Source organism: Lupinus angustifolius, unplaced genomic scaffold (assembly GCF_001865875.1).
Source record: "Lupinus angustifolius cultivar Tanjil unplaced genomic scaffold, LupAngTanjil_v1.0 Scaffold_17_98, whole genome shotgun sequence".
NCBI classification, from domain to species: domain Eukaryota; kingdom Viridiplantae; phylum Streptophyta; class Magnoliopsida; order Fabales; family Fabaceae; genus Lupinus; species Lupinus angustifolius.
This window is the reverse complement of record NW_017719073.1, coordinates 9,624-35,156: the sequence shown is the minus strand read 5'-3', so window position 1 is coordinate 35,156 and position 25,533 is coordinate 9,624. Positions and strand designations below refer to the sequence as shown.

The following is a 25,533-nucleotide window of genomic DNA, read 5'->3' as shown; positions in this document are numbered from 1 at the left end:
GTTAACTCATAGGGGATAATGAGAACCCTATAAGTTAACACATAAGGAAGGTTATGGTCCCAAATACACCAAATCAAATTTAGTTTTCTCATCTCCCATCAGAGTGAAAACGCAAGTCCCAAGATGAATCGGGAATTTGGTTGAGGAAGACCATCATACCACAAAATCTCTTTCAGAAATGTGGATCAAAGGAGCACATCCAGGAACATGGATTCAGGTATGACACTGCACCCTTTGATTCATATATGTGCGTGAGAATCATGAAATTCAAGATCATAGGATTGATATTTCACCAATCATAAGGAATTTCCAACAGTTTCAACACCTATTATAGAAAGATATTTTTTTAGGAATAATAACAAAATAAGATTAGAGTAAATTACATAAACTTCCCCTGAGTTTTAATGAAATTACACGAATTATCCATCCATTTTTTGCACCTACACAAACCTCCCCTAATTTATATATGCACATTACACTAATTATCTCTGCCATTAGTTGACCGTTAAATGACAATGTCATGTGCATGTCACATGTCATGTAATATAATATTATGACAAAAATACCCTTTTATAATTTCATATAAAACATGTTTCAATATACTACTCACAACTTCTTTAATAAAATGCTTGAATGAATTACACTCAATATATTGCTCACAAATTCTTTTAAAAAATCTCTAGGTCCTTCAGCCAACATAGAATTCCATATATGAACGATGAAAATCATTGAATAATTCAAATGATTTGAACTTCCTGTATGAATAAGCAATGCTTAAGTATTTATTAACTTTATTGTTGCAACCAAAATCTACTACAATTCTTCAAATTGTTTATTTTGTGAAATTTTGAAAGAAAGATCAAAGATATTTAATTCTTCCACATGCTAAACACAAAGTTCTTAAGCAAGGAAATTACTACAATTCTTCTGATTTTTCTAAACTTCCATGCAAAGAGAATTCACATATGGAACTATATTGGGTATTGTTCACTTATAGAGGATATATGCTCCCTAAATAAATTATATCGTTTGCGTTAAATATAGATTTTCTTTCTCAAAATGGCTGAAATTTCATAAATGTGATATAAATATATCTATAGGCCATCTCTTGCACGGAGATGTAGTAACCTTCAGCTTACTACAACCCAGTCTGTTTACTTGAGATATCGTAACATTTTTAGTGGAATATGTACTTATAGAATCAATACAACATTTTAACAGGGAATTAAACCACCCACCATTTTTGGTGAAATGTGTACCAATGCACCTAAAATAAAAAGAAAATAAGAGTTGTGTTTTTTAAGTAAAGGGTAGTTTAGTATTTTACTTACTCATTTTAATTTTTAGTTAACGGTGTTACATCAAAGGGAGGTATATGTAAAGGTAAAAAGAGGAGAGATAGTTTGTGTAGTTTCATTAAACATTAAGGGAGGTCCATATAATTTACTCATAAAATTACGCAATAAGATGAGTGATTAATTTCTTGCAGATAATATGATGATCTATATTTTAAAATAAATAGTTCAATCTTTTACATCTAGTACAATCTCACTGAGTTAAAAAAAATAAGTACACTTGAAATGAATGTACAATTTTATTAATAGTAAAACTTTGAAACAATTATGTCATCTTCTATATTGTAATTAAATGTAAAGAGAGGATACAAGGTAAAAGAAGAAGAAGAAACATTTACAGAAGAGAGAGATAGAGAGAAGTTAGAGAAGAAGAATGAATGAAACTTATTTTATGAATTGATATTTGATGATCTGAATTGTGAAACTAGAGCCACTAATATAGTTCATGTAATCACTTAACAACGTAAGTGAAAACCAAAACATTAGAAACAGAATTCTAACTAGCCATAACTAACTAACCAAAGGTTAGTTATTTACAAATATGACAAAGAATAATACTATTCTAATATACCCTTGAAACCGAGGGAGAGCTAAGGACAATGCTTCAGAAATCTTGGCATCTTTATCTTGAACTTGGAGTTGATTCCTCAAAGTGATAAACTGACTATTGGGAAGAGACTTTGTTAGAATATCTGTTGTTTGGAATTTTGAAGGTATATTCTAAACTGTGAGAGTTTTATTTTGAATCTTGTCTCTAACAAAATAGAGATCAAGTTCAATATGTTTTTTCCTATTATGAAGGACATGATTATGTGACATTGCAATTGTACTTAGGTTGTCACAAAACACAGTAGGAATAATGTAACTAATGTGAAGTTCAGTGAGTAAAGACTCTATCCACATGAGTTTTTGTGTGGCTAGAGCCAGGCTTATATATTCTGCTTTTGTACTAGATCTTGAGATGGTATGTTGCTTCTTTGACCACCAAGTGACAAGATTGGGACCAAGGTAAAGACAAGCACCAAATGTTGACTTTCCATCATCCATATCAGATGCCCAATCAGCATCATAGAAAGCAACTAAAGGAATGGCTGATGAAGCTTTGCTGGTTGATGAGACAAAATTAGCAGAACTGATAGTTAAGCCCAAAGTTTGTGTCCCTTGAAGGTATTTGAGAATCCTTTTAATTGTAGTCCAATGAGATACTAGAGGTTTTTCAAGAAATTGGCAAACTTTGTTCATACTATATGAAATATCAGGGCTTGTAACAGTTGCATATTGAAGAGCTCCCACAATTGATCTGAAAAAGGTAGGGTCTTCAAAGAAATATGTTCCACGTTTGGTAAGTTTACAGTTTCTTGCCATAGGAGTGATGCTTAACTTGGCAGAAGAGAGTTTAGCTCTATCAAGGAGGTCCCTTATGTACTTAGTTTGGGATAAAAACAATGAACCATTAGGTCTATGTTTAACTTCAATTCCCAAGAAATAATTTAAGGGACCAAGTTGTTTTAGAGCAAAAGTGTTGCTCAGATAAAAAAATAACTTGTTTAACATGAGAAAGGGATGAGCCAGTCACTATTATGTCATCGACATAAACCAAGACATAAAGTTTGTATGTAAGTGCAGTGTGAATAAATAGAGAATTATCACACTTGCTTACCTGAAAACCAAGTTTATACAGAGAACCTTTTAGCCCCTCAAACCACTGTCTAGGAGCTTGCTTAAGGCTATATATGGCTTTATTTCGTTTACATACAAGTGTCTTGTCATTATTGACGTCCAGTTGTTCTAGCTTCCACTTATAAGTAACAACTAGGGTTAACAGAATTCTGATGGTTAATGGTTTCATAACAGGAGAAAAAGTTCCATTGTAGTCCACACCATGCTTCTGATGAAACCCTTTTGCAAATAGTCTAGCTTTAAACGTGTTGATGGAGCCATCCTGATTTTCTTTTACTCTAAAAACCCATTTGCAACCTATGGCCTGTTTATGAGGTGGAAGAGGAACAAGAGTCCAAGTATCTAGGGCCATAAGTGTATCATACTCAGCTTGCATAACTGTTTTCTAGACAGGGATACCAAGGGCAATTTTAGCACTTGTAGGTTCTGTGTGAGCAAGATAAACTTTGGGTTTGAAGATTCCTGATTTGGACCTAGTTTGCATAGGGTGAACTGAAGAGGTAATAGGAGTTGAAATAGGTAAGGTGTCTAGAATAGTTGATGAAGGACATATCTCATCAATAGTAGGGGATGAATTAGTAGGTGTAAGAGAAGAAGATTCAATATCAGTAGGGAAGTATGGTGAGGAAACCAAATTAGGATATTCTTCAGCAATAGGGAAGGCAATAGGTAAAGATGATGAAGGGACAAAACATGGATTAGATGGTGAATTTGGAATGGCAATGGGAGAAACAAGCTTACATATCAGTGGCAAAGAAGAATTGACAAGTGATTCATCACTACTGTCACTAGCAACTTAAATGTCTTGAAAATTTTGTTTAAAGGGAAAATTGAACTCATTAAAGATGGCATCTTTGGAAATATAGATTTTGCCTTCTTTGGACAAACACTTATAACCTTTGTGATGTAAGGAATAACCAAGAAAGACATATTCTGAACTTATGAAATTAAGTTTGTGCTTATTAAAGGGTCTTAGATGAGGAAAACAAGTACAACCAAAGATTTTAAGTTGAAAGTAATAAGGTGACTAACCAAATAGAAGTTTATAAGGAGATTGTAGATCAAGTGTATGAGAGCGTAGTCTATTTATGAGAAAAACAACCGCGAGGAAAGCATGATCCCAATAGACCATGGGTAAATTAGCATGAGCTAATAGAGTTAGACTAGGTTCAACTATGTGTCTATGTTTGCGTTCAACTGTGCCTTGTTAATGGCGAGTATGTGGACAAGAAATTATATGGATAATGCCCAAAGATTTCAAATACTCACCAAAAGTCCTAAATTCACCACCAAAATCACTTTGCACAGCCTTAACAGAGTGATCAATTTGTGTATGAACATATTTGAGAAAGTATTGAAACACAGAAAGTGTTTCAGACTTCTGTTTTAAAAGGAATATCCATGTGTGCTTAGAGAAAACATCAACAATTGAGAGATAATACCTAAAACCTGTCATTGAATGAACAGGCGGAGGACCCCACAAATCAACAAAAATTAACTAGAATGGCAAGTGATAGACGATAGAGGAAAGTGGTGCATATAATCTATGTGATTTCCCTAAACAACAGGATGAACATAAATCAAGCACAATTTTATTACCATGAGGAATATTGCATTGAAAGTTTTGACTATAGCTTCATGAGCATGTCCTAATCTTGAATGCCAAAGTGAAAAAGTACTAGAATTATTACAAGAGACAATATTGAAATGGGCAAACTAGTACAACTCGAATCAGTGTTCTTAATAGGAAAATTAGATTGAATAGGTAGTTGATGAAGACCATGGAGAACATAAAGGCCTTCCTTGGTTAGAGATCCTTGAAGTAAAGCTTCATCAGTAGCCTGAGATTTCACATAGCAAACATTAGGGTGAAATTCAAAGTAACATAAGTTATCTTTAGTAAATTGTGAGACAGTTAGAAGATTTTTGGTTAATGAGGGAACACAAAGAAGATTGTTTAATAAAGAGAGACATGGGGATTAAAGACCGAATGAAAGGAAGACTATCCTACAAAGGAGATTGGGATACTAGTACCAGTACCCATATAGATGTGTTCATGACCAAATTTCTCTACTGGTTCATGAAGCAATGAACGATCAACTGTAAGGTGGTTTGTGACTCTTAACTCAGGATACCAAGCAACATGTGTATTGTCCTTTGCATTAGCTTGATCCCTGTTATCAGCACAAGTAGCCATTGCATAGTTGTGAAAGTGTTGTCTGCTTCCACGAGTTGGGTCGGGCCCAAGTAGAGAATCAGATGAATGATGATCAAAGTTTGATGATCTAGGTGGCCCAGTGTAGAAATCTAAAGAATAGTCGGGATAAAAGTGAGATGGAAACCTTGAAGGTCCATGTGAATGATGCATTGGAGAATTGTAAGAATTTCTAGTGTGTCGAGGTGCTAAAGGATGAGACAAGTAGTGTCTAGCAGAACCATAGGGAGCCCCATAAGATACTGAGTCCCCAAAGTTTGATGGTGCATAGTAGCACATAGCAAGGTCATGACCATATCGATTGCAATAATCACAGAAGATAGAGGAAGATCTATAGAAACTTCTTCCTCGACGAGATCATCCTCCTCGACGTTCTTTACCACCAGCAAAATATCCAAGATTACCATAGCCATGAGAAAAATGTCCTTGCATTTCATTCTTGGTTTGATATGTTGGTGCCATTGGGGAAGGATGAGGAAAAACAGAGCGAGGATGTGAAGAAACCTGCTTAGATGAAACGAAGAATTAGAAGCAATGTTGACGAAAAGCGCATCAGAAAGTAATTCTGTTCTTTTCAAGTCGTGACTCAAAAGTTAACAAGAAAGATTCAAGGTTATGGAGTGTTGGAGGATCCTGTTGACTCTAAACTGAGGTAATTACTGGTTGATACTCTTCATTCAGGCCATCCAAGATGTAATCAATATGCTCCGAAACAGAAATCGGAGAACCAATGAAAATCAAGGCATCAACTAATCCTTTAATTTTTTAGAGAAATGCAAAATTCGAATTTGAACCTTGTGAAATAGAGCGAAGCTGAGATCTCAATTGTCGAGTGCGAGCCTTGGTTTGAGAGTTACAATAGGAATCAAGCTCCTCCCATAATTGTCATGCATGAACACATCCAACAACCCTAGGTTGAAGATTCTTGGAAAGTAGTTCAGAATCTATGAAAAAATTGATTGATCCAACTCCTCCCAACGAAGATAAGCTGGATTGATTCGATTAATAAGGCGATCATCTTCATTGAGGAACCGATGAGGAATTTCGGTTCCTAAAACAAACTGATTTGCTCGATTAGATGTTAAAGTAACCATCATGAAGTGCCTCCAAAGTAGATAATTCTTTTCTGTTAATTTCATCGTCGACGATGGGAGAACCAACAGTGACGACACCACATCAATCAGTGATGCAGCCGAAGGGGATTACAACAATGCAGCAGAAAGGGGATTGCATCGATGATGTAGGAAAGGTCTTAGTGTTGGATGTTAGTGCTACGATGACGTGATACCATGTAAAGAGAGGATGCAAGGTAGAAGAAGAAGACAAAACAATTACAGAAGAGAAAGTATTCGAGAGATAGATAGAGAGAAGTTAGAGAAGAAGAATGAATGAAACTTATTTTCTGAATTGATATTTGATGATCTGAATTGTGAAACTAGAGCCACTAATAGTTCTAGTAATCACTTAACAAAGTAACTAAAAACCAAAACACCAGAAATAGAATTCTAACTAAGTCATAACTAACTAACCAAAGGTTAGTTATTTACAAATATGATAAAGAATAATACTATTATAATATTAAATATTGTTACATCCCCTAGAATTTTGGTCAATTGGATAACTCCAAAAAGGAACCTTTAGATAATGAACTAGCTTATTAGACTAGAAATTAGAAGGAAGAATTTTGAAATGCCCCATCAACTTCTAATCTCAACACTGTTTTTACTCTACCTCCATATTCCCTTCCAATGGCTTACCCTTTTTCCATTAGAATTAATCTGTTTGAGTTGAATTTTGAAAATGAATGAAAAGAAAGACTTCAAAATTATCTTATGAGTGTATTTCATAATTCTTAAACCTTATCTTTCTCCCTCCTCTCCTCCAATCCACCACTTAAGGGGATTTCATCTTAAGAGGATTCAATCTACCATGTAATACATTAAAGCAGGTTTTGAATGAGTTATTTCATCTCCACCGTTTCTTTCCTTTGAATCAAAATGAAAAATCAACAAGCTGGACCTAAAATTATTTTTATATGCTTTTAATTCTTCGGTTTTTAAGATCCGTCATACAAACACAGGCTGAAGCAAAACCAAACATCTTTGATATCAATAAAAGAATTCGTGTAAGACAAGCATCAGAAAGCATACATAATCAAATTCACATTTGACCATCACTAATCACAGAAATGTAGAACAACTTCTCCTGTGTTAGTTGACAACCATCAGCAATCCCAATTCCCTTCCCTTAAATAATAACTGTACAAATAATCATGTAAAAATTGGGAGATAAAGGACCATTACTAAAACTTATCCTTAAGGATACCTTGACTATCATCACATTTCAGAAGTGTCATTCGTTGAGACCTTGAATAACCTTGCCTGTTATTAAGAATATCGATGTAAGTCCGAAGCCTATAGCGGTCCGAGTTTGTCAGCGAAAATGGAGGATTCAGAATCAGGGATGTTGCTTCCACTAGAAGGAAGACTAAGAGATGGACAGCTTTTGAATACAATGCAGCAGCACTATCCATTTCACCCATGAGCTCTTCTACCTGCCAACAGCATATACTAATAACCTTAATATCTAAAAAATGTTTGAAGACATCTGAATATTTTATTATCATGATGTAAGCTTTCTGTTTAAAATGACATACAAAGTACAAACAATTCTAAGTTTGAAAATAACTAAACTATCCCAGAACATCCAGATTGGGTTATTTTCTCAATCATTACTTTTGCCTAACTTTAAACAGAAAGGAAAGCATAGGCATTAATAGATTCTAACAAGGAATTAAACTTATGTAAGCAGTCAATCAAGACTCAACTATTTTAGGATAAATATAGTGCCCAAAAGAAAATCTAGCAAGTCAAATAATTTAATGAATCTATAATTGTATTTCTAAGGTGGACTGTAAAAGCCCGCTTTAAAAGGAAGAAATGAGAAATGAAAGGAAATACATACACCCCCATGTCTCCCAAAAGCAAGGGCAGATTGAAATATTGTCTCCATTGCATCTGGCATCTCTGCGTTTCCTGCAATAAGGATGAACATACACTTATTATAAATCTATTATATTATGGAGTGAAACAAGAAGCACCTCTCTCCCTCTAAACATCAATCCTTTTTTTTGGTAAGACCATGAGATTTCTCGACACCTGTAAGTTGGGGGACTAATACCCACCCAGGCGTCGGTTTGGCCCTGGTCATAAAGTGCATCATGTGGATTTGGAATGTAAAATCTGCCCCGAATGGAGCCAAGCATTGTATTATGGCATCATATTACTTCACATAGTGGACAAGCATTGTATTATTGAATTAGGCCATAAACCGCAAATATTGTCTGACATAAATCAATATAATTTACTGCTAATAACAATTTTCTTTGTCGGCCATCACTGATAATGACTCTTAACAAAATTAACAGCCAATGTGGTGCATCCTACATTAATCTAATAGGGTCTAGAAATTAAAACATTAATAATCAATAACTCCACTAGGTCTAACTAGTCATGTTAAGTACATTTAAGTATTCCTTCTATTGGGTCAGTTGGACTCAGGCAGGAACAGAAGCCCCTCCAGCTCTAAGCTAGGTTTTAGCCCAGGCAATGCGATTTTAAATTTTTAATGACTCTTTTATACAAAGCAAGCATTTTATTATAGAAATGAAGTTTGTGTTTGGTAAGGAGAGTTTTCCCACCTATGGTGGTTCCTACCCGGCTGCGTGGGATTGCTTCTGGTTGGTGGCTAATACATGTGGTTTAGACCAACAACTAAAATGGAAATGAAAACTAATACCTTACTAAATTAAAGTACCCAACCATTGATGCAAAAAATAGATATTTTAAGAAAGGAAAGCAAGTAAGCTAGCCATTGAGCTCATAAATCAAAATATAAAACTCATACCAGGCTCAATGCCCTTGGCAAGCTCTTCAGCATGCTCAAATTCCCTCAGAAATTCACTTTCAATTTCTGATAAAATATCCTTTGACCCCTGAGTGTTTCCAAGAAGGCATCCTTCCAAACCAGAACTGAAATGCCTCTTGCTGGTGCCCCTCCTATATCTTGAAGTTTCTGGATTTGCAGTTCCTTCCATGGCTGAAGCAGCCTGTGTATGGCATATGTGCAGTGCTTGCTTCCAAATGGCAAGAATTACAAGTTGAATAGAGAATGCTTCAAGCTGCTTTCCTGCCTCTATCTTTTAGTTTTTTTTTGGGAGGGGAAGAGAGGCAGATGGGCAAGCAAAAGGTGAGTATGACATATTTTACGACACATTACAAAACTTCAACAATTGTACAAACATAGATCCCAAGGCAGCAGCATGAGACACATCAGGAAGAAGTAAAAAAGTGTATCAGGGTTCACTTATTCCCAACATAAGAAAAGTTTCACACAGGAACCAAGGCACCTACATAATTCTTAAATGCACGCTGAAGGTGTAACTCAACAGCTTTACTGTTTATGATCATAATCATCATCATCATCATCATCATAATAATAATAATAATGATGATGATGATGATGATGATAAGAAGAAGAAGAAGAATATGTTGTAGGGTCACCTCAAGTCCACACACCTTTTCACAAAGTAATCTAAGACCAGTATCTTCTAATAGTTGATAAATAGTGAATGCCTTACCTTGATTCATTCTATCATAATATAAAAGTCCAACAAAAATGCCTGGGTAACCTATTGGGTAATTAGAATGCATATATCCATTAAGGAATATATTGCATCACTCAAAATACTGGACCAGAATGCCATGCTTAATTTAAAAGATCATGTCACTATTAAACTTCTAAAAACTGTAGTTGAGAAACATTGAATAACTCGTTCATGATTCTCACATAACATGCAACTCAGCAGAAAACTTTTACAGAAATAATTACCAAGTCACTGATAGAACCATAAGTCACAAAAGCGAGCAAGCTTACATATACATTTACCTTTTCATTAACTAATTCCGTGATGGCAGATGCACACTGTTTCAATGATTTTATCCTAGTCATGCAGTGAGCTGATGGTTGCTCATCACCTGTATCTATCGATCCATGTGAAGTACCAGGAGCAGAGTCCTGACTTTCTGAACTTCCAATTTGGTATGTGCTACTAGTAGGTATGCCAACAATTGGCATAGGAGCACTTAATCTAGTCATTGTATTAGAAGGATCTCGGGGTATACTGCCTGGCCTATATTGGGAATGGCTCATCTTTGAAACACTTACTGAAGATGATGAAACATCCATAGGTGGCCCAGACACGAGAACATAATCTTGATCAATATTCTCTAGTGAATCCATGACTGCAAAGCTCATGCAACAAATATAAGCAGCATTTTAGAAAATTTAAAAAATCATGTCAGAAACCAAATCATAAAAAGAAGCAATGGAAAAAAGAAAATTCATTTAGGTTATTGATACCTTTTGAATTAGGGATCGCAAATCTCAGTTCTGGAGATTCTGGAGGATCAGTGAGATTTCTTGATATCTTATGGTTGTCCAATCTTCTTGTAGTGTTTGCAGGTATCTGTGCAACACTACCATATTTTGAAGTATAATTTATGCTATTCAAAATAGGAGATGCTTGGTCAACTTCAAGTTTATCTAGCATTGTATTTAGATCAAATCCATAGGTAGACTTCACTGAGGACTTCTTCCTTGAAAAGGAAGGGCTCCCCTCAGCACCACTAGAATCATCATCTAGAAAGAAAGGCAAGCAGTCCTCTTGATAATTTTCCTCAGTCCTTCTTAAAGGGTCAGACTCTGTTGAACAAAACTCGCCTACCAGCCTTGAAGTACTTCTGTTCCTGCAAACAAAAAAACATTGATGCGTGAGAAAAGAAACTGTAATAACCATAAACTTTAAAATCTTTTCTTTCTACCTCAGTGATTCATCTCGTTCTGGCTGCTTCTGAGAAAGGAATGGATGGTTAAAGAATTCTTCAAAAGTTAAACGTTCCACTGAAAATTAAACAGATAAGGAACAATGTATCAGTCAATCAGAATAAGATTTGCAACATATGAGGTATAGTAAAACTCAAGATAAACACCCTATGAACTCATGTTATCCCCTTTTCCTTGTTTCTCTTGTACAAAATAGTTAAAAATTAGAGCAGGAAGGGCTGTAGGTTGGCACATGTAAAATTCCCCCAGCTGATACCCCAATTACTAGGCACTGGGGAATTATTGCAAGCATTAGTTATTATCCAATCAACCATCTATAAGCAATCCCCAATTATTCACCCCTTGATTTTAGGGTCAACCCTTCCTTAATTCACAAGGTTTATCTTAATAGTTGCCTATTTTCTTAACAATGAGCAATAATTTACCTTTGCAACAGGACCCATGTATCAAGTAACTATGTACCTAATTCTTACACAACAAGCCAAAATAAGCATTCTCCTGCCTCAAGTAGTCTGATCTCCATTAGCAGGAAGAACAAAATCACAATATCCCTTGACTCTTGTTAGCATGGTTAGAAGGAGGGTCATTCAAATTATGTAAAAGCCTGAAACATCAAGGCAGATTTGTTGGCCCATGTTTTTGTAAAGGGGCTGCCACATTGATGGCTAACAAAGCAAATCTAATTATTTCACATAGGCAGGTCGTGAATACGACATTCACTCCCCCACCCACTCTCTACTGGAACTATTTTTATTGGCAATTAGTCATAGAATGACTTTGAAGAACTCCCAAACCAGATTAGTAAAGTTTGTAAAATTAAATAATTACTAGAGATAACAGATTTTACGTTATATCATTTATGTTTCATTTCAAATCTACAATAAAATCAAAATATACCTGGATTACGGCGTAGCAATTTTTGACACAAATCTTTGCAGTCAATACTCAGACTTCGGTTATCAGGAGGAAACTGCAATTCTGTTGATTTCATAATGTTCTGTAGTAACTGCACAGTTCATAATTATAACTGTAAGGTAAGTATGAAGGCCAGAGGAGTCATACCCAGTTGGAAGACTACACTTCAGATGATAGCACCAGACTATATATGCTATTAATCAGCAATAAACTATATTGTTTCCCTTAAGAACATACGAAAATACTCAAGATAGAGTATAAAAGGGTACTAAATGCTAACACTAACATCAATTTATACCTGTATTTGATTGTTTCCAGTAAAAGGTGTTCTTCCTGTAACAAGCTGAAATAAGATTGCACCAACACTCCAGAGATCTGCCTGCATGTTTAATTCAAGATGAATAGAAGGAAAACAGCCATAAACAACAGATTTTTGAAGGTTTTAGAAATGAAAATTCACCTTAGCATCATACTTCTGTAGTTGCATGATTTCTGGAGCCATGTAGAGTGGTGAACCACACAAAGTTTCTGCAAGGCCCCGAGGTTGTAGAGATCTGATCAAGAAGTCATTGTGCTTTAACAACTAAAGTACAAAATGGAGAACATTGAAGCTTCTCCAGATAGAATTCCCCACAATTTGAAAGTAAAAAAGAAACACATGCAAAGGAGAAATAATGTCGAAGCAAACAAGGTGACCTAATTTGAAAGTAGATCCACAATTGAAAGATTAACAAATTTGTGGAACTCTGAACCCAAACTTCTTTATAATAGATGATGACCAATGCACAGAACCCACTTGAATTATGTTTCTGTAATTATTGTAAGTAAAATACTGAGACACATACATAAAGAGTGTAAGAAAAATAAATCGAAGAAGAAGAGAATAGAATTGTGTAACTAATTCTGTTTATTGAATTCTGTTTTTGTTACTTGAATACACTTTGCAAACTTCTATCTATAGAAGAGATTATAAGCTATGTGGCAGTTACATAGTTGTAACTGACAACCTTCTAGAAGCTTCTAGTCTAACTAACTAGAATGCTTAGCTAAACTAAAACTTCAACAGAAAACTACTTCAGTTTTGATTAGCAAGACTGATTACAAATAATAACTAATATCATCAATTATTCTAATATTCCCCCTGAAGCTGAAGGTGAGTTGATGACTTATGAACCACTTGAAGAAGCTTCCTGATTGAATGAAACTTTGAATTAGATAGGGGTTTATAAGGGCATCTGCTGTCTGAAATTCAGATGGTATATGTTTGACATGCAAAAGCTTTGATTGGACTCTATCTCTTACAAAGAAGAGATCCAACTCAATGTGTTTGGTTCTGTGATGAAGAACAGGATTGTGAGTTATAGCCACAGTGCTGAGGTTGTCACAGAGAACCATTGGAATGTGATGAGTAAGTTGTAGTTCAGAGAGAAGAGACTCAATCCAGATGATCTCTTGAGAGGCTAGGGCTAGGCTTCTGTACTCAGCTTCAGTACTAGACCTAGAAACAGTTTGTTGTTTCTTTGACCACCAAGTAACAATATTTGGACCAATAAAGATACAAGCTCCTGAGATAGACTTTCTGTCATCAGGATCTGATTCCCAATCTATATCACAGAAAGTAGTGATAGGTAGAGGAGTGGTGGAACTGGCAGGTCTGAGTTGGATGCCCAAAGTGAGAGATCCTTGTAAGTACCTTAGTATTCTCTTAACAACAGTCTAGTGATCATTCAGAGGATTGGACATGAATTGGCATACTTTGTTAACACTAAAGGCAAGATCAAGTCTTGTGATTGTTGCATACTGAAGGGCACCAACTATGGATCTATATAGTGTGGGATTTCCAAAATCAGAGGAGCCTATCTTGGTTAACTTGTAGGAGGCAGACATAGGAGTAGTAGATGGTTTGGATAAATCCATGCTGGCTTTCTTGAGAAGATCTCTGATATACTTGGTTTGGGAGAGAAAAAGAGAGCCATTGGACATGTGTTTGACTTCAATTCCTAGAAAATAATCCAAGGAGCCTAGCCTCTTTAGTGCAAAATTAGTGTTGAGTTTAGCAAAAATCTGATTTATGTGAGGAGTAGATGATCCAGTGACAATTATGTCATCCACATATACTAAAACATAGAGTTTTTAAGTAGTTGATATGTGAATAAACAGAGAATTATCACACTTACTAATTTCAAAGCCCATTTGAAGTAAAGTACCCTTAAGTCTTTCAAACCATGCCTAGTAGCCTGCTTGAGACCATAAAGAGCTTTGTGAAGTCTGCAAACCTTAGTTTTGTTACCATTGATGAATCCAGCAGGTTGAAGCATATATACTTCTTCATTAAGTAATCCATTGAGAAGAGCATTATTAATGTCCAACTGTTCTAGAGGCCATTTGAATGTTACTGACAAAGTGATAAGAATTCTGATAGTAATAGGTTTCACAACTGGAGAAAAAGTTTCATTATAGTCAATCCCTTGTTTTTAATGAAATCCATTTGCTACAAGTCTTGCCTTGTATCTATTAACTATTCCATCAGGATTTTCCTTGATTCTAAATACCCATTTACACTCAATTGCTTGTTTTTCTGGGGGTAGATCAACAACAGTCCAAGTTCCCAATTGAATGAGTGCATTATATTCCTCTTGCGTAGCTTGTAACCAGAGAGGGTCACTTAGTGTTGCCTTGACAGAAGTAGGTTCAATTTGTGCTAAAAAGGCTCTAGGAACTCTGGGAATAAATGACTTGTCAATACCAGACTTAGAACGAGTTTGCATTGGGTAAGTGGATCTAGGAACAACAGTGGGTAGTTGGACAGGGGAAGACTCTAGTGTAGTGGATGGTGATAGTTGTAAATGTAGGTCTAAGGATGAGGAGGATAATCTTTGAGTGTTAAGTATTGGGAGAACATTCAGTAGGAGGTTCAGGAGATGGTGCAGGAACAGAGGAAGAAGGTGAAGTTGTAGTAGTAACAGTGTCATTAAGATGGAAGATATTTTTTGGAGAGTGAGGAGTTAGTGTAGTAGGAGATGACTCAGGACAAGGTGGAGAGGGAACAACTAGTGCATAGGGAAAACTATGCTCATTGAATATCACATCTTTAGAAATATAGATTTTGCCATCTTTTGCCATACATTTATATCCTTTGTGTTGGGTTGAGTAACCAAGGAATATGCATTCAAAAGACCTAAATCTAATTTGTGATTTCTGTAAGGTCTTAATAGAGGGAAGTAGGCACATCCAAACACTTTTAGATAGGAATAGTTTGGTGGAACTCCATATAAAAGTAAGTGAGGAGAAGACTGATTGAGTGTGAGTAATGGTAACTTGTTAATAAGATAAACTGCAGTGGTGAATGCATATTCCCAGTAGGACAGAGGTAGAGAAGCATGAGACAGTAAGGCCAGGCCAATTTCAACTATGTGCCTATGTTTTCTCTCAACAGTCCCTTGTTGATGATGAGTGTGAGGACATGACACTCTATGAATTATGCCTAAGGTGTTGAGAAATTTTGTAAATGGTCTAAACTCTCCCCCCCAATCACTTTGAATGGCCTTGATATTTTGGTAAAATTGATTTTGAATCAGGTTTGGAAAATGTTTAAACAAATATAATGTATCTAACTTTTTCTTTAGAAGATAGATCCAAGTGTGTTTGGTGTGAGCATCAACAATTGACAAATAATATCTAAAACCTGTTTCTGAATGAATAGGTGTAGGTCCCCATAGGTGTAAGTATAGAAGATCAAAAGGTTTAGCATAAATGGATGTAGATGTAGGAGAGTGAAGTCTATGAGCCTTGGCACAACAACATGCTGAACAGAAATCAAGACTAGTTTTATTACAATGCGAGATATTGCATTGTTGAAGGACACTTTTTACAGCAGCCTCATGGGCATGTCCTAATCTATAATGCCAAAGTAAGTATGAGGTCAAATTCTTAGAACTAGAAGAAACAATGTTATTGCCATACAAAGACAACCTTGAATTGGCATTACAGTCTAAAGAAGTAGGTGACAGAAGATTTGAGAATGCATAGAGCCCCTCTGCAGTGAGAGAACCCTGAAGGAGCACCTGCTTAGTAGCCTGAGATTTGACAAAACAATGGTAGGGTGAAATTCAAAAAAGCATTGATTATCCCTAGCAAACTGAGACACACTCATGAGATTTTTTGTAATTGTAGGCACAAGAAGCAAGTTATGTAAGGACATAAACACTTTAGAATTAAAAGGAGAATGAAAATATGCGTGTCCACAACTTGTAATAGTAGCTTTGTTGCCATTACCCATATAAATGTGATCTGAGGCAAACTGTTCAGTTGGTTTTGCTAGAAAAGATGGATATGCAGTCAGATGATTTGTTGCACCTGAATCAGGATACCATAAGGATGGCTTGTTGGAATCTTGATCAGTGTGTGTGATATTCATAACATAGGGAGATTGATGAGCATAAGATGGGTCAGGTCTAGTAGTTCTTCTAGGTGCATGCTAATGATGAACAGGCCTTGAGTGAGTGTAGGAAGGAAAAGGAGCTCTTGGTCTAGTGTGAGGAGAAGGCAGATGATAACCAATTGTGGGAGAAGTTGAATAGTTCATGTGATAATTGTAAGGATTTGAATGTGAATAGCCATCAGCATAGTTATGATTATATGAGTGAGGCATGGTATAGGCAGGGTCATATGGTGCATAGTAGCACCAAGCCACATCATGACCATATTTGTTGCAGTAATCACAGAAGTAATTTGAGAGTCTGCTTGAGGATCTTCCACCATGGTTTCCACGTTTATTAAAACGTCCACCACGAGAACCATTATGAATTTGTCCAGAATAGCCATTCATATGGTGTGCTGTAGGAAAGCTTGGATGATAAGGTGGATGAGAAGGTGGAAGTGGTAACTGTGTGTAACATAAACTGGTGAAGGTGGTTCAGCAGCAACCACATTTGCAGAAAGTGCATCAGAAACCGTTTTGTGTTTATTTTTTATCAGTCTAGACTCATATGTAAGTAGAAATTATTCTAGTTCATTAATTGAAGGAGGATGAACTTGACTTTCAATAGTTATGATAACTGTGTGATATTCCTCATTTAGTCCATCTAATACACAATCAACATGTTCTTTCTTCTAATGAAATTGGGGTTCCAATTGAAGCTAAGGAATCAGTAAGCATTTTTATTTTAGAAAAATAGTCAGAAATGGTACTGGATCCTTAAGAAATTCCATGAAGTTGTGCCCTAAGTTGTCTACTTCATGCTTTGGTATGTGCATTACAAAAGGAACGTAATTCATGCCATAATTGAAAGGTAGAATTACAACCTATAACTCGTGGTTGCAGAGATTCTGAGATTGAGTTGAGAATCCAGGAGAACACGGTTTGATCCTGTTCTTCCCAGCTCAAGAACCCTGGATTTATGCGATGATTAGTGCGACCTGCTTCAGTGAGGAATTGCGGCAGAAATTCTCGATTCAGTTACCTAAGAACGCAATTTGATTTAAGAACAACTATCATGAACTGACTCCATGTGAGGTAGTTCTTATCTGCAAGTTTTGTAATAGGAACTGGAAGAGAAAGAGAAGGAGCTACGGCTTGAACTGGTGCAGCGGTGGAAGAATTTGTTGGAGATTCCATGGAATGAGGAGGATCAGTGGTGGCGTTGGCCATAAAAGCTCTTGATACCATGTAAGAAAAATAAATCGAAGAAGAAGAGAATAGAATTGTGTAACTGATTCTTGATTCTGTTTATTGAATTTTGTTTTTTGTTACTTGAATACACTTTGCAAACTTCTATTTATAGAAGAGATTACAAGCCATGTGGCAGTTACATAATTGTAACTACCAACCTTCTAGAAGCTTCTAGTCTAACTAACTAGAATGCTTAGCTAAACTAAAATTTCAACAGAATACTACTTCGGTTTTGATTAGCAAAACTGATTACAAATAATAACTAATATCATCAATTATTCTAATAAAGAGTGATATGTTTGAAAACACTTGGGCTTTTATGAACCCTTTAGCATAATTTGGATCTTAAAGATGCATCGAGTAGAAAAAATTAGGCTACCTTGCAAATCCAAAGTCAGCAATCTTCAACACTGACCTCTCATCATTTCTGGAAAGTAGAAGATTCTGTTTACAGGAAGATAGGCATTACTAACAAATACATAAAATAACAATGCAACATTTATACTACCACAAATTTTACAGACTAAACAATCTATACTCCTGATATTTATAAGCATCACAACATCACCAATAGCTGCTAGTTGCAACCCTTACAGAAATATGATTGCCTACTATTAACACTTTCTTGCTATTAAGTCGAAACTCAAAAAGAGCATTATTAAAATAGAAGGGAATCAGACATGATTCTGAATTAAATGGCCTGCGAATCAGTCAATAGGATTTTTTGCCTGTAAAATTAGGTTCAAACACAAAACCTGTGGTTTCAGATCTCGGTGAATAAGGTTATTGTCCCGAAGAACTTGTAGACCAGTAGCTGTAACACAAAAAGTTCTCCTTTATTACTAGAACAATTAAAGAAAAAAAGGAACTGTAAAAAGCAGAAACACACCAAGCTGCTGCATAAAATGCTTTGCAGTAGCCTCCAGAACCCTTCCATGTCGCTGAATGTACAAAGAGAGATCTCCCCCTTTACAATATTCTAATACAAGATGTATCTTACCAGGAACCTGCACAAAATTGATGAAATTTATACCAAGAGACTTCATGATACACTAATAAATGCAAATTTAATTTAGCGCTACACTTATTGCAAATAATGATGAAATCTTAAAATACAAACCAGTCTATTGGCAAAATAATGAGAAATTAAGAACTAAATTCATAGTCTAACCCATATGTATTGGTTTTTATTAAAATAAGCATCCCTTATATTCTTAGGCTTTTCTTCTACACCTTCATTTACACCTTATCTTTCTTTCTATCGCTTTCTTCCTATCAAATCGCATCATCATTCACTGTCTTTTCTTCCTATCTCTCCCCCCTTACACCTCCAACACCTCAAAGAGGTGTAGAAGTATCATTTGTCTAAAACAACACAAGCTTAATATTTAAACCATGACCCATAGGAGACAACCATATATTATCTGCCATTAGTGAAAATGAATCCACCCAGAACCAATTTCAGGATACAAAACTTATCACGAAACTACGACAAGTTACAAATATGATTCCATAATCAAATAGTCATAATAGCTCCCTTATTCTGCACAAAGCTCTATATTCCTACGAAGTGAGCCTTAGCCTCGGCATGTTTCCCAACCCTTCACCATTCACCAACACAACAAAATATTGCACCTGAGTCCTGAGCTAACTAAGAGAAGTCGTGATCATTTTTCTATACCAAAACAATTTAGATAGGCACCCTAATATACATTTTGTCGGACACCTCCAAATTCTACTCTGGAAAATTTCAAATTTTGCAAAGTTGTCACAAATTTGAAGTCTTAAAACAGCACCAGTTTCACTGACACAATTTATTACCTCAACTTTATATGACATCTCAGATTCCTAGTTAGTTATAGACTGTTCCCACTAAAAGCCAGTGTTTAAAATTGCGGTTGTGGTTACTGCAATTGTGACCATTGCAAAGCAGGTTGCGGTCGTGGCAGCGTGAAATATTTTTTAATTTAAAAAATATATTTTACTTTGATGCGGTTAGACACAATACAAAATTCAATCTAATGTTTCCCATTCTCAAGGTAGCCGTATGTGATTTTATATCACACCGCAATTGTAGGATGAAGTGGTTGTGGTTGCATCATATGATTTGACACGGTCCACAAATTTATAGTTTTTTTGTACTACCAATAGTATCTCCTCACCTATAGGTAAGGAACTAACCCCATTCGGGGGTATGGATGGTTGTCCCCTGTTGATTGATACAATGCTGAAAGCCTTGCATTTAAATTAAAACAATTAAAAAATAAAAAATCCTCTCGATAATAATTTTCCAAAATATCGCAAATATAAGTCTCCCTCCCAGCTAAACAAATACACTACAAAATAAAATTGTAAATCAATAATATTAGATTATCACACCAACAGATAAATTTGAACAATTATCCAAAAAAAAAATTGAAAGGAAAAAAAGAAAACTCGAACCTCGATGATATCGTGCAAACGAATGATATTAGGATGGTTAATCTGCTTGAGGATGAAAATCTCAGACATGAGACTCTCCTGCAACTTCTTGTTAAGCCGAAGCGTCCCGATCTCCTTTATCGCCACTTCGGTTCCATGCACCTTGTGCCTTCCGTGCCACACCACCGAGAATGAACCAGCTCCGATTTGCCGCCCTACTATGTAATCTCCGACCACCCTGCTCCGCCCTGTCGCCTGAGCCATCGTCACCAATTCGAAACCCTTAAATTCGAAACTGAAACCGTAACGGAACCAATAACCGAAATATCGAAATGGATCTTCTTCGAAGATTCAAGTGAAGTTACGCTTTTGAGTTTTGAGATTTATTTTTTTGTTGTGTTACTTTTAGTAAAGAAGGTGATAATTTTTTTTATAAAACTTGGAATGTGGTTAATGGAGTTTTGGAGTTTTTTTCCCTATATCATTATGGATTTACTTTTGTTGAAGTAATGATTGAAATTTAGAGGATTAGATTTGTTATATTTTTTTGTTTTCTGTTTTCGTTTGAATATATATTAAATCACTGAGATGCATTGGCGTCCAGGTGCTGAGAAGGAAAAAGAGTTTTGAAAGCAATGAAAAGGGAAAATTTTGGAATAACGAAGGGAAACAAGTAAAGGGAAGTAGTATCCTCTCTATTATTGGATAGAGAATTCCTTTTATTATTTTATTTTTAATAACAAAACTGTAATTTATTATATATAAAAGAATATAATGTATTATTATTATTATTTTTTTGTTTTTTCAACTACTTATCTCTTGATTATTAGAGAGGATACGAGACAATAATATTATTGTAAGCCACTTGTATTAATTACTCTCTAGCTTCACTTATCATCACATAGAAAAGAAAATATATGAGCTACTTTGAGTGAGAAATAAATAAAACCTATTGTAGTTCTTGGTTATGGATATATCAAATAATAAATTATCGGTTTTAATTGATTAAATGATTGCTTAATCAATTAATGGAGTTAATCGATTAACAAAAGGCTTAATCGATTAACATGCTAGTTTTCTTGAAAATCTTTTAGTTCTTGATGCAACAAAAAACTACTCTAATATGCTCTTAAATAGATTACTGTAAGTGGTTAATAGAGCAGATTCACTTACACAATGATCTCTAAATGAATGTAATCAAATAAAGTGGAAATACGATAATTGCATGTAAATAAAAGAGTAGGGTAAGAGAGAAGATAACACAGCCGATTTATCCTGGTTCGATGGCTAATCAACACACAGTTTACATGTAGTCATCCTCATCTGATCTTGAGAGATTTGCTTTAAGCTTGAAAATTAGCTCCCCCACTTTGTGCATTTAATTTTTGAATCTTACGGAAGCTTGTGATGCATCAAATCTGCAAATCATAGACATCAACCTTTCTCCCTCTTTTGGAATGATCAAAACATATATTATAAGATAAAAATAAGCCAAAAGTAAAGAGATAAAACATTTTATTCTGGTCTTAATCGATTATACATAGACTTAATAGATTAAACATGTTGTGAAGTCACTCAAATTTGAAAATTTTGCTACTATTAATCAATTAGATCTGTCCTTAACCGATTAAAATGTTTAAATTTCAGCATTTCAATGGAAATATCATGACTTTTCTTTGTTATTACATGTTAGATTCAACATATATTCAACAATTATAGCAGTTGTATTGAAGAAAAAGTAAGAAACACAATAATGGAAATATGATCAAGACATATAATGCATAATATCCATCCATTTCATACATTAATTATAAGTCAATACAATCCAAAATAAATATGCCAAAATACCAAAGAAAAAACAGAATCGAAAACATACATAGAGTCATTTAAATTACAAACCAAACAACAATGATAAAATAGACACATACCCTTGACTAAGCCAACTAGAACCACTTATGATTGCCCTAATTAGACTAGCTACTAGGAGGCGGTTGATAGAAGTTGCCAAAAGTCTTGAAAAGAAAGCTAAGCTGATCAAACGAGTTTTGTTTTCCAATTCTTGCTTTTGAAACTCAGCCATGAGCCTTTCTTCCATGGATTGCATTCCATTTTCCATGGTTTGCATTCCATTATCAATGCGCTAATTGAGGTGCTGTTCCATAGCATCTAAATGAGCCAAACCAAAAGATGGTTTTTAAGGCATATTAGGAGCCTCATCCGGTTACGATGCTTGGGTTCGCTCAACTGGAATATCATCTTCTTCCTCATCTGAAATCTCAACTACAGTATGATAGTCCTCCTGATACATCCATACTCCACCATATTTGTAAATACTCATCTTATGGAACAGACTATCATCTATGAGATGCTCCCTAAGATTCACAACAATTATTTCCTCATTACTCGTGTCAATGCCAACATGCTTAATGACACGAGATATAAAGATCCCATAGGCAAGCAACCAAGATGAAGATGAGTTGATGCTAGACATCACTTTCAGAATCTCAATAGGGCAACTGACCATGATTCCTTCCTTTACCTCATACATAAGCTTCAAGTCGTTACCCGTTGGTTGAGCATGATTAGTGTTTCTTTAAACTAACACATAGGAAATGAGGTAATGAAGAAGCATATTCTCAATAGTCATGGATCCAGCCTTAATCAACTCACCTTGCACATAGTAGTATGGTCCTCTAATGCATGCCTTATACATTTCAGTTTAGTCGTAAGATTTCCACAACTCATTGTTACAGTCGCCTAGAGGAGAACCATCATTAGCTAGGCCTCCAACTTCCAGAAATAACTCCTCATCCAAAATTAGTAACATTCCCTTAACAACACTAACATACCTCCCATCCTTATATTGAAAGTTGCTATAAAATTCATGAACTAGATATGACGAAGATCTTGCTACTGATCTTAGCATGATTTTAATGAAGACACCAAGATCACCAAAAAGAAGAAAAAAAGAAGAAGATTTTGAAGACATAGAAGATCAAGCTTAAAGACAAAATAGATTTTATGTCTTCAATATTTACTTCTATCCTTATGCTCTAAATATATTTAGTAGCAATGCTCATTAAGTGGAAAAATAATTTTGAAAATAATCGGAAAACTCTTAGTCAAAATAAAAAAAAATTCAAAATGCTAAGTCACGAGTTACTTGACCTGAGTAACAGGTTATTGGACCTAGGTAACAAGTTACTTGAACCGTGTGATAGTAAGTAAGAGGTTACTAGGACTATATAACAAGTTACTTAACTGAGTAATGAGTTACCCATCAAAAATCAACACAGAGTAACTGATTACTCAAAGGAGTAACCAATTACTCAATTAGATAGAATGTTTGGGTAATAGGATACATGCTTTAGTAATCGGTTATAGAGAGTTGTTACACTAGATTTTCAAATCCAAACCAAACAGCTCTCATCCAAAACTAATGGGTTTCAATGCAATCATGTCCTACCTTCTCATATGTGTATATTGGATGATTGGAAGCCTATTTAAAGGTCTCGAATCACCCATTTCGTTAATCCATTCTTTCACACAATTCACACAACTTTCATATACAATTCTCTGCATTTTTGTTCATGCAACTCTTATTCTAAACTTTCAGAATTTTTTGAAGTTGCATCAAAGTGCTTGGTTTAAAGTTTTCTAAACTTAAACAATACTTGAGCGTTATATACTAAGTGTTGAAAGAGCATGAAGATTGCAAGTTATAACTTTTATATATCTGGTAAGGAAATCCTTGTCCTAGAAATTATTCTTCATTCATTGTTGTAAACTCTTCAATACAAGGTGTGAGGAAAAGAAGAAGAGTGTACTTGGAAGAGGTTGTCTTCTAAATTTGTGATGTATTAGTGAGTGTGTGATTTACATGAAGTCTCGGGGAGAGAAATTGTAATTGCAACTCATAATATAAGTGAAGAAATCTCTTGTGCTGCAAGAGCACTAGAAGTAGCCTTTGGTGGACAAAAAGGTGAACCAATATAAAACATCGGTGTGCTTATCTCTCTTCTTCTTACTATCTTTATCTTTTTATTGGTTATTTTTCTATATTATTTCTACTGCAACATGTTCTCATTTCCTTAGTAGAAAAATTGTCCATATAAACCCGAAAACTAATTTACCTCCCACTCTTAGTTGTCATCTAATACTTACAATTGTCACTAGAGCTTAGTTTGGATAAGTTATTCCCAAATATCTGAATTTTTAGATGGCCTTTAGATTATTTTTGGGAGAAGGTTCCAATATCAATTTCCCTCCAAGTTTCATTGGAGAATGTTATGATTTCTAGAAAATAAGGATGAGAATCTTTATAGAATCTAAGGATCTTGATATATTAAACGTGATTGAAGAAGGGCCTTATGAACCCTTTATTGTAATCAATGGTGTAAGGGAAACCAAACCAAAATCTACCTGGAACGACGAGAATAAAAAGAAAGTACAATATGACCTTAAAGCAAAAAATATACTCACTTCAGCCCTAGGAATATATGAGTTCTTTAGGATGTCAAATTTCAAGTCTACAATGGAGATGTGGGACACCCCATAGGCTACACATGAAGGGACTAGAGAAGTTAAGCGATCTAGAGTCAATACTCTTTCCCAAGAATATGAGATGTTCTGCATGAAACCAAGAGAAAAGATACTTGATCTCCAAAAGCGGTTTACTCACCTTACAAACCACTTAATTGAACTTGACAAAATGTTGTCAAATGGTGACTTGTACTTGAAGGTTCTTAGGTCACTAACAAGAACATGACAACCTAAAGTGGCAATCATTTTTGGAAAGAAAAGTCTTTCAAAAATGTCTTTGAGTACATTTTTTAGAAAGTTATAGGAACATGAGTTGGAGTTGAGCCAACTTGATCAACATGAACATCAAGAAAAGAAGAGGAAGAATATTTCTCTAAAGGTAAAGGCTGATACATGTGAAAACTCTAGCGATGAAACAAAAAAAGAAAATATGGAAGATATGAGCATGCTTGTGAAGAAATTCAGCAAGTTCCTCAAGAAGAACAAAGGAGCAAGAGCTGGACGAACAAGAAGATTCAACGAGAGCAATGCGGATTCTACTTGAAATCAAACTTTCAATTGTTTTCAATGTGGAAAACCTGGTCACATGAAGTTGTATTATCCTACATTTAAGAAGAATCCCTTTAAAGGACAATCAGAAAAGAAGAATGGAAGACATGCATATATAGCATGGGAGGACAATGACACGAGTTCAACTTCAGAACCAAAAAATGAAGAACAAGCTCATCTATCTTTAATGGTGTCTCATCATTCTGATGCTGGGGAGGATTGTTTGGGAGCCACCTACAATTTATGGTATATGGATAACGGCTGCTCAAAACATATGACAT

The 25,533-nt window shown here is 35.2% G+C and overlaps 1 protein-coding gene across 2 annotated transcripts; it reads right to left on the bottom strand.

Moving 5' to 3' along the window:
* Positions 1-7,332: 7,332 nt before the first annotated feature.
* Positions 7,333-20,702, bottom strand: LOC109338088 (serine/threonine-protein kinase ATG1c-like). 2 transcript variants are annotated; one of them, XM_019575223.1, is made up of 13 exons: positions 20,183-20,702; positions 18,630-18,747; positions 18,496-18,554; positions 18,120-18,184; positions 12,530-12,623; positions 12,368-12,448; positions 12,052-12,160; positions 11,133-11,211; positions 10,672-11,051; positions 10,198-10,553; positions 9,157-9,448; positions 8,215-8,285; positions 7,333-7,804 (listed from the first exon to the last, which is right to left on the bottom strand). In XM_019575223.1, exons 1-13 carry the CDS (start codon positions 20,423-20,425, stop codon positions 7,553-7,555), a joined length of 2,199 nt encoding a protein of 732 aa, XP_019430768.1. In that variant the 5' UTR covers positions 20,426-20,702; the 3' UTR covers positions 7,333-7,552. The 2 variants fall into 2 exon arrangements, with proteins under 2 accessions (XP_019430768.1, XP_019430767.1); XM_019575222.1 differs by having other exon boundaries at positions 10,672-11,057; positions 20,183-20,701.
* Between the last annotated feature and the right edge of the window lie 4,831 nt (positions 20,703-25,533).